Below are 14,807 nucleotides of genomic sequence, written 5' to 3' on the forward strand. Positions count from 1 at the left end.
TACAATTTCCACACCACCTGACGAGGCATGAGCATTGTCACAGTCCTTACAAAAAATGGCGAATTGCAGTAGAAAGCCTGTCTGTGTAAGATTTAAATGCGTCTCCTGGACACACAACACCTTTGGATTATATTTACGTGGAAGTTCCTTGACACTGTGAAGGTAACGCAAAAGTCCCCTGACATTCCATTGTAATATTTGCGTCTCTATATTAAGAAAGGTGTGCGTGCTGTGTTCAGAAAGGAAAACTGATTTAGCTTCTAGGGCACTTACCAGGCTCTGTAATGTGAGGTTTGTCTTTCTTGCCACGGTCCAGAGACTCACAGCTGTCCTAAGACTCGCAGCGGTCCTTGGGTGTTGGCTGCGCCAGTTGGCCAGGGCTAGCATCTTAACCTTAACCTTAGCCTCTTAACCCTTTGAGGGCAGTTTTTTCGCTATATGCAAACACACAGGGTCGATTTTTTTTTATTACAGATTCTGATTCTTCTTGGGGACTTATTTTGAAAAAAAATTACCGTAATTTTTCTAGGGTGACCGTAAAGTGAGAAAAGATATTTTGCGTTGGTATATATTCACTATTCATTCATGAATAACAACAATAAAAAAGGAAATAAACTTATCAGAATTAAAATTTTTATGCATTTTTATGCACATAGCTCAAGACTTTGAAAATCCGCACACGAGAATATTTCGCAGGCCTCAAATGTTCCTGCTCTTACACTAATACGTACGTCCATAGTGTAATCAAACTGCATAGGTGCGCGCACTCAAGAAAACTGTTCGGTTGTGTGCCCATCAAAAAAAAAGCAACACGTGCGACAAACTTCCGCTAATCTTCATATTATCGCCAACCAGCTAGGGCAATTAGTTTTCGCCAGTTTTAAAAAAAGAAAAGAAACGGAAACGCATGCACGGCAGCATCCTTCCTATGCGCACCCCTGTGAGCACTAAACGAGCGAGAAACAAGCGGTCGCCCTTTGAACAATTAGGAACGATATAGCCATCAGTTTCACAAGCGCAACAAGCTGAAACCGCCCGCGAAACAAAATTCAAACAGCCGCCCGCCCACGCGCGCGCCAATGCGCGAGCGGTACTATATAGATTCGCTGGAGCAAACTAGCCCTAAAACAAACCATGCAACGAAAACCGAGAGAGATAGGCATGCGAAAAAAATTCCCTGTATCCCCACATAGTGGCAGCACATGACAGAAAGGAAAAAGTTAGGAAATTGGCGCGCTTTTTAAACGTACAGACGGCGCCGTAAATATACGGCATCGACCATTTTCGGACTCGTTCGCGCATCGTATATTTACGTCATTGACCGTCAATGGGTTAAGAGGCACTGGACGTCCGACCTTGTGAGGGGTGTGGTTGTCGTGAAGGCTTCACGTCAAGAGACGAAGCCTTGGAGCCCACCAATGCTGAGGTCGATGGGCCCTTCTTCACGGATGGTGAAGCAAGCACTGGCTGCTATCGCCAAGGGGGCTGGTGGCACAGCCGTGGACACACTTTGTGGGCCGGGCTGATGCCATAGTCTGCTATGACATCGCCCCCCTGCCGCACCAGCATACCTTGTTGTATGGAAAGCAGAAACACATTTTCACGCTTCTTGATAGGAGATGTTTTCTTTGGTTTTTCAAGGCAATTATTTCTTTCTGCTTTTTCCAGTTTCACAGGATCGAGAATATGCCGGGTGGTAGCCTTTGCAGTTGACACAGCGGAGTGTGCCAGGACCGTTATCAGAAGTGTGGTCTTTTTCCCGACATTTTGCGGAGGCAAGTTGACCTCGGCAGCTTTGCGAGCCGTGGCAGTACTTCTCACACTTGAAACAGCAACGACGCTTACGATTGTCAGGTCTTATGTGGATTTTTGTACAAGAAGTTTCGAGGGCTTCTGGCAGCACACTAGAGGCAAATGTAATGATAAAATGTTTTGTTGGGCTTTCATCATTCTCTCGCCTGATTTTTATTTTTTTGACCTCAATGACATTCTGGTTTTGCCAGCCTTCCAATAGTTCTGCTTTAGTTAGTTGTAACAAATCCACAACTGAGATAACACTTAGGATTGTGTTCAAGGAAAGATGTGAAGTTACTGTTATCAGAATGTCAGCAAAGGCTGTGAGATTTGCAAGCTTTTCATGCTGCAGCTTGTCACAAAAAACCTCAAGGAGGAGGTCGCCACTTGCCATCTTGCTAGCTTTATAGCCTAGTCCAATGGTGAACGTCAGGGATCTAGAAACAAGGAATGGTGATAGAACTCTTACTGATTTTTCGGATTTATTGCTGTGAATAACATGTATAATGGAAATGAGTCTGTGTGGGACGGAAAAGTTCAGGGAGCCTTCAGTGCCTATGCGCTTTGCAGCAGTATGATCAGGTACAAAAGGAAATGGTGCTCTACGCATGTTGGATGTAGTTGCTTCAGCAGCAATGGCAACCACCCACCACGGAGCCCAGCAGGGGGGTGGTTCAAGTTTGACAGAGCAATGAATCGCACATGCCAACCGTGCATCGCTGCTATAACCCAATGCGCCATACTCAAGGTTAGATACACCGCACCAGGTTAACCCAGGCTGCCTGGAGAGAGAGAAAAATTGGGAAGAGAAGAGATGACAGGACAGAAAAGGTATGTTGATAGGAAAGCAAAAGATTAAGGAAAGGGACACAAAAAGACGACCAACGATTTTCCCTGGGAGGGTCAGTCCAGGGCTACCATCTATGTGAAGACTAGGCCAAAGGGGTGTGTTGCCTTCGCCGAGGGGGCCATAAAGGTCCAAACACCCAGCATCGGCTCAAACCCCAGGATGACCTTTTCCCCGAAAACAGCTAAGCCACGCACAGTTAAGCGTGGGAGGGTCCAACCCCCATGTGCTAGGTTTTGTGGTGTCACAACACACCAAACACCTGCTGACCCAGATGCCCCTGTGGGGAGAAAAGATCTGCTGCTGCATTTTGCTACAAATGTATTGAATGTTCAAAAATATGGTGCCTGTATAGTTGCCTGAATTGGCAGGATCTGCAAAGGAGATATAACTAATGCTTGGCACTGCAACCTCCACATGGTAGAAATGTGAACTCCACTTGAAGAAATGCGAGCTATTCAAGAACACAGCATTTGTTGATGTGCCAATGTCTGCAGGCAATCAGGGTTTTTCACAGACAGACACTGAGGAGGAGTAATACCACTAACTGGCTAACACCAGTGAAAGAATCGACACACTGCACACATTTCCTTTCAAAAGCAGTAAAATAACTCATACAGCACTAAAAGGTCATAAGGGTGCCACATATATCTAGATAATTTAAATGTGCACTTGCCTGCTCCAGCAGGGATTTCAGGGCACAGCTCTGCAATGGTGAGGCAGCAGACAGGTTGAGCCAGCTCTTGTTAGACAGGATCTGCAGAAACAGGCACTGGCTTTATCTCGGGGCTCAAGCAGGTTCCCTTGCAAGGTGTAATGAGTCATATAAATAAGGCAGTCTAAATAATTTTAATTCCTAGCATCTGATTATTGGCTATTTCTGCTGTGCCTGTCTTTAACAAATAACAACATAAACTGTGCAGGCATGAGCCTAAATGCTCATGTGTAAGGCATGCTGACGATGCCCGAGAGTACAGGAAAGAACAGAGCAGTGACCTAGACACCATTGACAATAACATTTTTGACATTGGACACTTCACTAGCCAAACCAAGTAAAACTCTGTTGTGAGAGCTGCTGAAGCACACAGCTATAAGAAGAAAAGGTGGATTTAAATTTATTGAAAAGTTTTTTGTGTTTGCGACAAAGTGTTGGCACATAAGTGTTTTCTATTCCACCACTGACACCAGCCATGAACGGAACACTGTGATGATTGCCACCTGTGTCCCTATCACCTTTGTGCAGGTACTCGCCTAGTCTTACGTCCCTGCTACTTCCCCTTTCCTCTGTGGGAAGCACACAAGACCATTTCCTTCCGTGTGTTCATGTAGTCGCAGATACAGGAGAGGTGCACTACACCCTCTCCTGGTTCTCCCTTGCTCTCGCGACACACATACCCTCCCTCCCCAACTCGTGGAAATGAAAAAGGTATCTAATGCACAAGGAGGATGTTCCTCTCGCAAAGGTAAAAAAGCATAGAAATTCAGCAGAGACACTTACGTGTGGGAATGAAAAAGAATTATGATAGTCCCTTCGGTGCTTTTTTCCACATGTTTGTAGTCCGCGCAATCTCTTGCATGCATTCTAACTATGCTTCGGTAAGGCCAAATCAATATGCGCCGTGCGTCTCAACGCACTAACTTGCCCGTAAGGACTTCATAACTCGAAGGACCTCTCCGCGCCGCCCCATTGAACATTAATGCTTTTTATTTTATCACTCATTTTATACACTCATGACGTGGCACGACCTCCACCCCATTGGCTCCGCTGTCACGTGTGCAATGACGCATGCACTAGACACACCTTTAACCAACAAGAACGGCGGAGCCGCTGTGGTGTCGGGGAAGCTTGCTCATCTCACATCCAAGAGGCCCTGGTTCGATTCCCACCCAAGCTGAAATTTATCAAACTTTCTTTTCAAAGCCATTAACTTACTTTCTTTACAGGAACATCCCTGAGAAATTTGGCATCAGTCTGTGCATATTGTGATGTCTTTTTATGCATTACATCGTCAGCCATTTTTGGTACCAACTTTCGGTCACACCGACTACGCTGACGGATTTTCATGTAATGGGGCATATATTGCTTTCGCATTAAAAGAATGTCACCAGGGGAGACTTCCTCTCTCTGGCACCCTGACTTCGAATGTGACCAATTACCTCAGGAATACCTGCTGTAAGCCAAGAGTGACCACGTTGCCTGACCTATCACGTGCAATGAGGCAAGCCTATTTATTACCCAATACAAAGTGAACTTTCCCTGTGGAAGTGTTACTTATTGCTTGCAGCAATAAACATTGCTAGAGCTGATGGCACTGGTTGTATTATTCATCCGAACCCAACATAGCTGCGATTACATGCACTACGGTTTGGTGAATACTGCCAATGCCTCCTGCATAGCACAAGGCTTCTGCACTTCGATTCATGACGTCATGCTACCTTGCCCGACTGCCATGGAATCTAATGGGGATGCTCCTGAATAAGCCGTGGTGATTCTGACGTCACCGCAATTCTCATGCTGGGGTTGTCAGTGAAAATTTCAGTTCATGAAGCATGATGTCATAAAGTAGAGTGCACAGGCCTGCTATCTAGGAGGCGTTGGTACTGCGGAATGACTGTGTTTGGCTATATCCAGAGCTTGCCTTCAGCCCTAGCCTCATGCAGAGCAGACTGCCCATACCTCCCACAGCAAGGTGGAGTGACAGCCTGGGCGTCACTCAGCTGTCACTCTGTCCCAGAAGGTTCAGTTCGTTAGGTTCCATTCAGCCTTTGTTGATCCTGCACTCTCGTTCCTCAAACAGAGCTTAGCACGACCAGTGTGACCATCAGATCGAAGGGAGGAAAATAGACCTCTCAGGGATAATTCAAGGTGAGAACACACTTTTCTCTTGTCCAACAGCCCCTGTAGACATTGCTTAGACTTGAGCTTGCCTCGGTGCCTTGCAGCACCTATGGCAAGTGCATGCCTTGCATTGCACCTTCCTGAAGATGAAGCTGAAGAGCTGTGCCTAGTGCTTGTGCGTGGCCCTACTGGGCAGGGCCAATCTCATTAGATGCGAATGATTACAGACACTGCCCTGCAATCTCCTGGCCAGGCCCTTTGGTAACTGCAAAAGTGTGCAGCATAGATGCAAGGAAAACTCCTTTTGATGTGTTGTGGGGTGCTTTTTTCCTGCAGCTGTGTATACTGTGTATTTTCCCCTTGGTAAGGGCATTTGCTTTCTGTTCTGGCCAGGACCGGGTGTTAATACAGCGTTGGGTACTGCTGGAGGCATTTACAGTAAAATATTATAAACAAAATTAGTTATTTGACGTAACCATAATTCCCCTTAACATTTCCGTAACAGTCCATGCATTTAAACCTTTCTTTAATTAAAGCAAGAATTTCCTTTAAATGGATATAACGAACCTCTTTAAATTCATATGGAAGACTTACTGGCCACATTAAGCTAGTTTGGCCAAAATCTGGCAGCGAGAGATGCTGCTAATAACTGATCTGATGCAAGAGTTCAAAACAACCACAAGTTGTTGGCTACCTAGCAATGCACCGAACTAAGTATGCTGCCAAGTCTTCAGCCACAGTTGCACTTCACTACTGATGTGTTGCCACAGTGCTCTAACAATGTTGTGAGTTCTGCACTTACTTGCAGCCTGAACTCTTTGCATGGCCCTATGTACAACACACACTACATTGGTTTAGGGTCATAGTTGTGTCCTCTTTCCTGTACTTGTGTGTTTATGCCAAAATGAAATGCAAACCGCCAAGCATGTGACTTTATGGTATGCGGGTTATATTTTTTTTTGGTGTCTGATGCACTGTCTAACAGTGGCCACTATTAATTGCTATGCATGCTGCAATTTTTCACCGCCCGGCACTTTATTTTGTAGTGGGCCATTTCATTTCCCACTTTTTTTTGCCTTTTGTCATTGGCTCAGGGGGAGCTGTGCTGCTGTTACCTCCAGAATCAGGCATTGAGTGCAGTGAATGACAAGAATGCGAAATCAAATGGATTGTCAGAGTTCTCAGTGGTCATGTAACTTATCAGAATTTCATGAACATGTAAGCAGAGTGCGGCAAACCTCTGATCCCAATGATGAAGATACAGCAGAAAAATAATGTTTAGTGGTCCTCAGTGGTAGGTTGTGGCCTTTTGCATCAGCTTTGGCTTACACAGTGCCAACTCATGGCAACTCACTGTAGTAGAAACTCAACCCGCCGTGGTTGCTCAGTGGCTATGGTGTTGGGCTGCTGAGCACGAGGTCGCGGGATCGAATCCCGGCCACGGCGGCCGCATTTCGATGGGGGCGAAATGCGAAAACACCCGTGTACTTAGATTTAGGTGCACGTTAAAGAACCCCAGGTGGTCGAAATTTCCGGAGTCCTCCACTATGGTGTGCCTCATAATCAGAAAGTGGTTTTGGCACATAAAACCCAATAATTGCATTAGTAGAAACTCACTGCAGCCCACCACAGGCAGGCAACGTTGACCATGACGTTAGACGACACAAAGTAATTTTGGCTTGCACTTCGACTTCAATATAGCAAGGTTTTACTGTAAACTTGTCCTTTGTTAACTTGGGCACTACTGTTTCTTGTGGCTTGTGGTGCTCAATGCCATGTGAAAGCTGAACATGTAAGCACTGGATTACGTGTTGCGACGGTTGACACGACCCTGTAGCTCACTAAGCCCAAACCTGCAGAGGCCAGTACTCCTGTGAGTACTCTAGATCACCACAACTTCAAATTTTGTGCTGGACTGCAGCCATAGAAATAAGCTACTTACTTTCATGAAACTATTATAGACTTAGTTTTAAACATTGATTCTAAAAAAGGCTGCTGTTCTGATAACATTCATAATTCCTTTCTCATACAGTACGCTTCTGGTCCAGCAGGCTTCGTACAGTGATATTTAATAAATCCTTGTAAATAAGTACCGTTCCATCAGCATGAAAAGTTGTGAAAGTTATTCCTTTGCACAAGTCTGGGAGTGAACAAAACCTATCCCAACTACAGACCGATTTCCTTGGCCTCTGGTTGCAGTAAACTTTTAGAACATGTCATCTACAAATATGTTATTGAGTTTCTTGAGGTCAACAGCATTTTAACAGCCTTCCAGCGTGGATTTCGCAGTGGCCTCAGCACCATTACACTAACATCTGACATCTGCCATGCACTTGACCTAGGCCTTTAAATCGATGCTATATTCATAGACTTTTCCAAAGCCTTTGATATAGTTGTACATTCCAAGCTTTTGCATAAACTAAATAGTATTTTAAATAATCCTAGCCTAGTTACCTGGATCTCCAGTTATCTCTCAGATAGGTCACAATACGTTTGTTTTGATTCTGCAAAGTCACCTTTGGTGGCTATTACCTCTGGTGTTCCACAGGGTTCAGTTTTAGGCCCGCTTCTCTTCCTTCTGTATATAAATGGCCTACTTAACAACGTGCTACCAACTAAAGTCCATCTTTACGGTGATGACTGTGTTACCTATCATACAATTAGCAGTCATGAAGATCACGTCATTCTGAATAAAGCATTCTCCAGCTTTTGTACTTGGTGTAATGAGTGGCAGAAAAACACCAATTTTCGCAAAACTGTCTCTATGTCCTTCTTGACATGTACAACACAAATGCATCTTCCTTGCTGTTTCAATGGTATTCCTTTAGAAAACATTTCTCAATATAAGTACCTTGGCATTCTATTCACACACAATTTATCCTGGTCCAAACATATTGCAGCAACCTGTTCTAAAGCTCTAGCACGTCTACGTTACCTAGAGTGTTCTCTGCACTCAGCCCGCAAAGAAACAAAATTGCTCACTTATAAAATTTTAGTGCGGCCCATCTTGTGTGCCATTTGGAATCCGCACCTGAAATCCGATATAAAAAAAACTCGAATCCGAAAAAAAAATAATCTATTCAATTTATATACTGGCGTTACGACAAGGACTTTTCCCCCTTTTCTAACCTGCCCTCCTTGAACCTCCCTTCGCTAGTAGAGCTCTGTAATGTAGAAAGTCTTAAACTGTTTAACACCACTGCTAACTCTGAACGTTGCTCATCCTTGGAATACATTAGGTTACTAAAGTGCCTAACACATAGAATTTTCACCCTCTAAATATAACACCCCTGTACGTACGCGCAGACAAATTCAAATGTAGCTCTTTTTCCCCGATCCACTGAAATGTGGAACCAGCTTCCCCCTAACATATGAAAATTGACACTTGATAATTTTGTCAAAGAGGGACACGGCATTCGATAACAACTTTCTTTTTTCTTCATGGATTTTTATGAAAATTGGTAGACTTATCAGCAACATTTATGTGATACTACTGCATAAATTTTATAAAGATATATTTACAATTTTTTTATGTATAATATTTTTCTCCTTCTGGCCTTGTTCCAAGCCTGAATCACTTAAAAAATATGATAGAACACTTGTGCAAAGCACTGTACATTCTAAGATGAATGGTTAAGGCCGTGACATTCTTAGATTTTTTTTATTTGCAATGCAATTTTTTTTAGTTCTCATTTTTTAAGAAGTAACTTTACCACAAGCGTTTAGGCTGTGAGCAAGTAGCCGTATTGTTAATTGCAGTAAAGTCAAACTGCAAAAGCAAGAGTGTCATGCCCTGAACAATACATACAGGAACACAGGAAAAAAAACGGCACTGATATAGACCTAGTGGTCACGAAGAAATCAGCGGTACAAGCAAAGCAGGAAGCAAGAAAAGTCATTTTGAGAGAAAGGCTTTCAAAGTTGTACCTCAGATTTTACATTATCAAAAGACACCGGAGTTGTAGTCTTTTGTGTCCTTTTCAGTGTGCGGCTTGTTGAGTGCCCTGCCTTTGGTTTGATGTGCCTTGCTTGACTTTTTTTTTTCCACAAGACATCCTTTTCTGCTGCTCTGAGAAGACCATGTTGTCCCAGTTGCAGTCCAAGTGTTGCACAATACTCAGCATACGCACGGCAGGCCCGAGCATTGTATTTGCAGACTGTGTCATGGACAGCTGTCTCTGTCGCAACAAATAATGCGTTTTTATCTTTTGGCAGCAGTGACCATATGACGGAACGAAGGCTTTCGGCAGTGTTTTGTGTTTTTTTTCCTAGGCAACGGCTGAGGAGCTGCATGTCAGAAAGGCTTTGGTACACGGGCAGCAATGCATCAGCAACATGCTTTCCAAGCCGGTACTTGTGAGGAGGTGGAGGCTTTTTATCTGCTTCTGAAGCCTGATGTTGGCACCAACTTTGGGGCCCCTACGGGCAAAGGTCACGATGCGGGTCTTCATTGGTAGATGTTATATGATAATATGTTGCCATCACGGCCGTTTGCACAGTGCTACAGTTTCTACTGTCACCATCACAAACAATGTTTGTATATTGCAAACCACGCAAACCAGAAGACGCGCACCGCCAACGAGACAAATGGCAAAGCTCCAATTGGCCATGTGACGAGCGTGGCCTATCGGAGGCCTCGGAACGGCCTTGAATCATTTGCTTTTTGTGTGCTTGCTTCTTAATAGAGGAGGTGACTGGCGCAGCAAATTTAAAGATGGAGAAATGCGCTTTCTAACACGGGCAAAATGGCGGCGCTCGGTTGCGCCGTTGCGGAGATATTGTGGCTTGAAAAACACGTTTTTTTTTTCAGAATTTCCGCAGAATTTTTTCGTCACGTTGGCTGCTACAAAAATTTTTTTACCACTTCTATGCGGTTTTCAGCATTCATATTTCGGAATCAGATACAAAAAGTTATAGAAACGGAATATGTGCTTTGAAAAAAAACAACAAAAAAACACACACACACACACACACACAATGTTTGGGTCATTTTTCGCTATACGAAAGCTGCGTACCCCCTTAAGGCAATCACTGGTTGATGCCCGTGATTCCTAGGACCACGTATTATATATTATGTTTGTATGCATATGTGTATTTAATGAGACCTGTTTTTTTTTGTTTTTTTTAACCATGTTTCTTACACTAGTGCTTTGCTATGTGCCTTTACCTTTGATTTGTGTACCCCACTCCTGTGCTAACCTAGGTTTGCAGCATGTATAAATAAAATAAATAAATAAATAAAAAGCGCAGACGAGAAATTCGGAACATCAGTGCATCATTCAAAACACTAACGCACCTTGGCAAAGAGCAGCTGGCATCGCAGGTACAAGCTGGCGCAGCTGGCGGCAGCCGTAAGCTGGGGCTCAATCTCTGCGAGCCTCTGGAGGTCCCTGCTTGGGTAAAGCAAGCACACTCTGAACAAATGCTCACCTCCAAGTTGCCCACATAACTCAAACATAAAGAATCGGTCAAGATCAGAAAACATCAGGACTAGCTGCCAACTAAAGGCTTACTGGAAAAAACACAGTATAATACAAGACAATGTTAATTAAAGGTACATTTACTGCCACTGAAAGCCAGTTAATGGAGTATACCTTGTTTTCTAGTATAGCCACAGACGGTTGGGAAACGCATCTGCCTGTCGTCTTACAAATGAAGAAAGCTCCCGAGATTATTACATGACACCTGAACTGGATAAAGAGTAGACACTGGTGCCGTCCACTTTCCTTCTGTGCCCTTGCTTCCTTAGCACAATTTTAAACCCTGTATTCGTACTGCATGCAGCTTCATGTGTCCTAACTAAAATTCTGGTACCTGACGGCACAATGGCATTCAATGCCGTGACACATTTTCACAAGGGCTAAGTCCTGTGACAATTAGGGAAGCAGTTATTTTACGTTTACCGAGAACACATCAACACTTTATGAGCCACTCATGTTTCTATTTCATCTGCTCCAATGTTATCTTTGGTTCCAATTACAAGTGAAATTGTACTGTCTTGACACACTACTATTTTAAAAGTGCTTTTAGATAGTTGTTGCCATGCACAATAATGGGAAGACCAACAGATACAGAAAAGACAACAAGAAATTATGGATAGATAGCTGCCTAAAGTGTTGGCAGAAGGGCAGAAGAAGCACTCTTACATCAGCCAATTCTCTTCTTTAATCTGAGGCATACTGCTTAAGATTACGAAGCCAGGCTGGATCATTTGTATTCAACATGGCAAAGGGTAGAGACAATATGCAAAGTGTGCATGTGTTCTCATTTTGTTATGAACACAGTGTTCAGTGTTGAATGCATCTTGCACTGTTACATAAATCTGTCACCAACAGCACCACCTGTGCAGCAGCAGTAAAAGCATGGAGCAATGTTGAGCAAACTAGACTGAAGAGAAGGCACTGACCGAATGGACGTCTCAAGCCACCCCTGCCTGGCCGCAGGGTGCCGGAGTTCAGCTGCACATGCCCGTTCAAGTGCCTGGTGCAGGAAGCTGTGTGACTGTGCCAGGGAGCAAGACGCCAATCCTTCTGAAGGGCTACTCTGCTGATTTGGAAGCTGCAACAGACACGTGCTCCAACATTAGTCTTGTAGTGTTGGTAGGCCAGCTACAGTCAAATGCATGGCTGTTATGCAAAAATGTCAAACTGGTGTCCAGGCCTGAGCTGTAATTAACCCTTACTTGCATTGTAGCTTCTACCCAGAGCTTTTGCAGGCACTGATATGGCCACACATCTCATGGTTGTAGGCAGTCTTACTCTCTGTTTTCCTTTTTAATTTGCAGCTGTTACGACTGCTCCAGAGGACATGCAGCCACCACCACCTCACTGCTAAGGCCATTTAGCCACTAGCTCCAACCGGCTAAGATCAGCCAAAGTACAATGATAGTTCCCAGTTAGACAGGAGTCACTGTGTTCACTTTCATACTGTTTTGTTCCTAGAACATGCAAAGATATTTGTTACTAGTCGAGGGACAAAAAAATTTCATTAGAACCCATCACACAATGAATGTTGATGTTACTGTGATTAGCATTGAAGCAATGTAGCAACACACCGTATTGCCCCCACTGACATGAGTCCTATATGATGAGTGTATTAAGCCATGTTTCTCTCTTGTGCTTATCACTGAACGTGAAAAGATCTAGTGGCAGTGCCACGAAATGACGCCGTTTCTCCACCACTCCCCCAAGCGCTGCCGTTTTGGTGTTATTTTGTTTATGCATTCTGGTGCTTTTTTTTTCCCCGCCACCCGCGGCAGTGACATAAATCGCTCATGATTGAAGGGCTCACGAGAGCTTTCAAGTTTCCTGCGGCTGAGACACGAAGCTGAGATATGGCGAAGCGCGCGCTTCTCAAGGACACGGGGGAACCCGCGACTCCCATTGGCTGCTGCGTGCGATGAAGTAGTGGTCTCCTGCATAATGCATCTGGCCGTCGTCTGCTTTGGCTCCTCCATCGCCTGCGCCCTTTGTGCGTTCCGCTTGCCATCTTTGCAGCCGTTCGCATATTCTCCAAGTTTCTACCATCTTTACAAGACGCTTTTCAACCGTTTTTACGAGACCATCGTTGCGTTTAGCCTGCCGATGCTTGTGCCGTCAGCCACGACCCAAAGAAACTCAAGACGCTACACACGTTCGGTGCAAGGAAGCGTTCTATGAAGCTCGCCCGCATGGCGAAGCTCGCCGCTCGCCCGTGCACCGACGATGATCGCACCGATGGTTCCTGTGGGGCAGCTTCTGCTTCATCTACGCAAGAGCCAGGTTGTGTCGGTGCTTCTAGCAACATGACTCCTGCTCCACCGTTGCAAGAATTTGTCGTGACGAGTGCGCCTGGTGTCTCGTGTCCATCGACAGCGGCTTCCACATCCACTCTTTCATCTGCCTCGGACAGTGCGATCGTGTACTGTGCGTCCACTGTGTACTTGAAAACACGTTTTCTGATGTGTGAGAGCAGAGGTAGTAGATAAAAAACGCACTGCTGTGCAACGAGGACTTGGCGCTATGTCAGCGACAGAGCAAAACTTTCAAGCAATGGAGTGCGATCCTGAAGCTGCCACTGCTACAAGTGAAGGCGAAAAATTTCTACTTGTGCAAATGGATGCCCTAGGTGACCTGCTATCCTGGACCCCATGCCAGCGGTGCTTCACAACTGGGATGAAGGTTCAAGGAGGCACCCAACTTGGACTTGCAGCAAAGCTTGAGCTGCTATGTTTATATTGTGGAGTAGTTGCAAGCTCATGGAGTTCTGCTCGTCAGGATGAGTCAGTGGCCTTTGACGTGTATATAAGAGCCATTGTGGCAACAAAACATATAGAGAAGGGACAAACAGCCCTCAATGACTTTTGGGCAGCAATGAATGTGTCCCATCATGGCCTGCATCATAAGACTTTTCAGAAGCGCACTTGAAGAAATTCAAGGAACCGCAAAAACAGTGCATAGACAAGTTCTATGCAGGATCTGCTTCTGCTGCGAGAACCACCAACAAGAAAATGGATCCATATTTCAGCAGGGATATCACAGTAAACTTTGATGGAACATGGCACAAACGTGGCCACATGTCCCATATTGGAGTTGGTGCAATAATTGAATATCATACGGGCCTCATCTTGGACGACTTTGTTTTATCGAACCAGTGCCTTGGTTGCCAAGTAGGACCAAAGCCTGGAGAACCAGACTACACAAGCTGGCAGGAGGATCATATGTGCCAGAAAAACACTGACTCTAAGTCTGGGAGGATGTAGGTTGAGGCAGCTGTCATCCTTTTCTCATGTTCGGTGCCAAAGCACAAGCTCCGTTACACAATGCTCGTGTCTGACAGAGATAGTGCCACCTTCTCTGCCCTTGTGCAAGAAAATGTTTATGGAATGGTCCCAACCTTGTGCAGAAAAGTGACAAGGCTTTACAAGGGAAGGGCAGGCTGACAAAGGCCGTCATCGACAAGTTGACCTACTATTATCGCTGGGCCCTACGAAACAATTCCAACGATGTGGCTGCAAGGCTGCGTGCAGTGATGGCATCGTACCACCACGTGACATCGACGGACGAGGATCCTCACCACAACTTGTGCCCTGAGGGTAGATACTCGTGGTATCATCATAATGCCATAAAAAGTGATGGTGTGCCACCTCCGAAGCATCAGTACAATCCTCCAGGCTATGTTGCAGAAGCACTGCTACCTGTTTATGAGCGCCTCTCAAACGCTTCTCTTCTGCAACGCTGCCTGGGAGCAAAGACGCAGAATGCATCAGAATCATGCCACTCTGTGCTGTGGTCCCTGATGCCCAAAGAGCAGCATGCGTCGCTGATTGCTGTATAGACAGCACTGCAT

At 45.0% G+C, this 14,807-nt stretch overlaps 1 protein-coding gene across 1 annotated transcript in view; it reads right to left on the reverse strand.

Annotated features, from left to right (window-relative positions):
- The window catches only part of IntS4 (integrator complex subunit 4), an 85,204-nt gene that overhangs the window by 32,601 nt on the left and 37,796 nt on the right, over window positions 1–14,807 (reverse strand). The window contains exons 13-15 of the mRNA XM_065435525.2: window positions 11,887–12,038; window positions 10,777–10,870; window positions 3,318–3,398 (exon numbers count right to left, since the gene is read on the reverse strand). Coding sequence (XP_065291597.1) covers window positions 3,318–3,398; window positions 10,777–10,870; window positions 11,887–12,038 — 327 coding nt within the window. The remainder of the gene's footprint in view (window positions 1–3,317; window positions 3,399–10,776; window positions 10,871–11,886; window positions 12,039–14,807) is intronic.

This window comes from Dermacentor albipictus, chromosome 1, assembly GCF_038994185.2.
Source record: "Dermacentor albipictus isolate Rhodes 1998 colony chromosome 1, USDA_Dalb.pri_finalv2, whole genome shotgun sequence".
NCBI lineage: Eukaryota > Metazoa > Arthropoda > Arachnida > Ixodida > Ixodidae > Dermacentor > Dermacentor albipictus.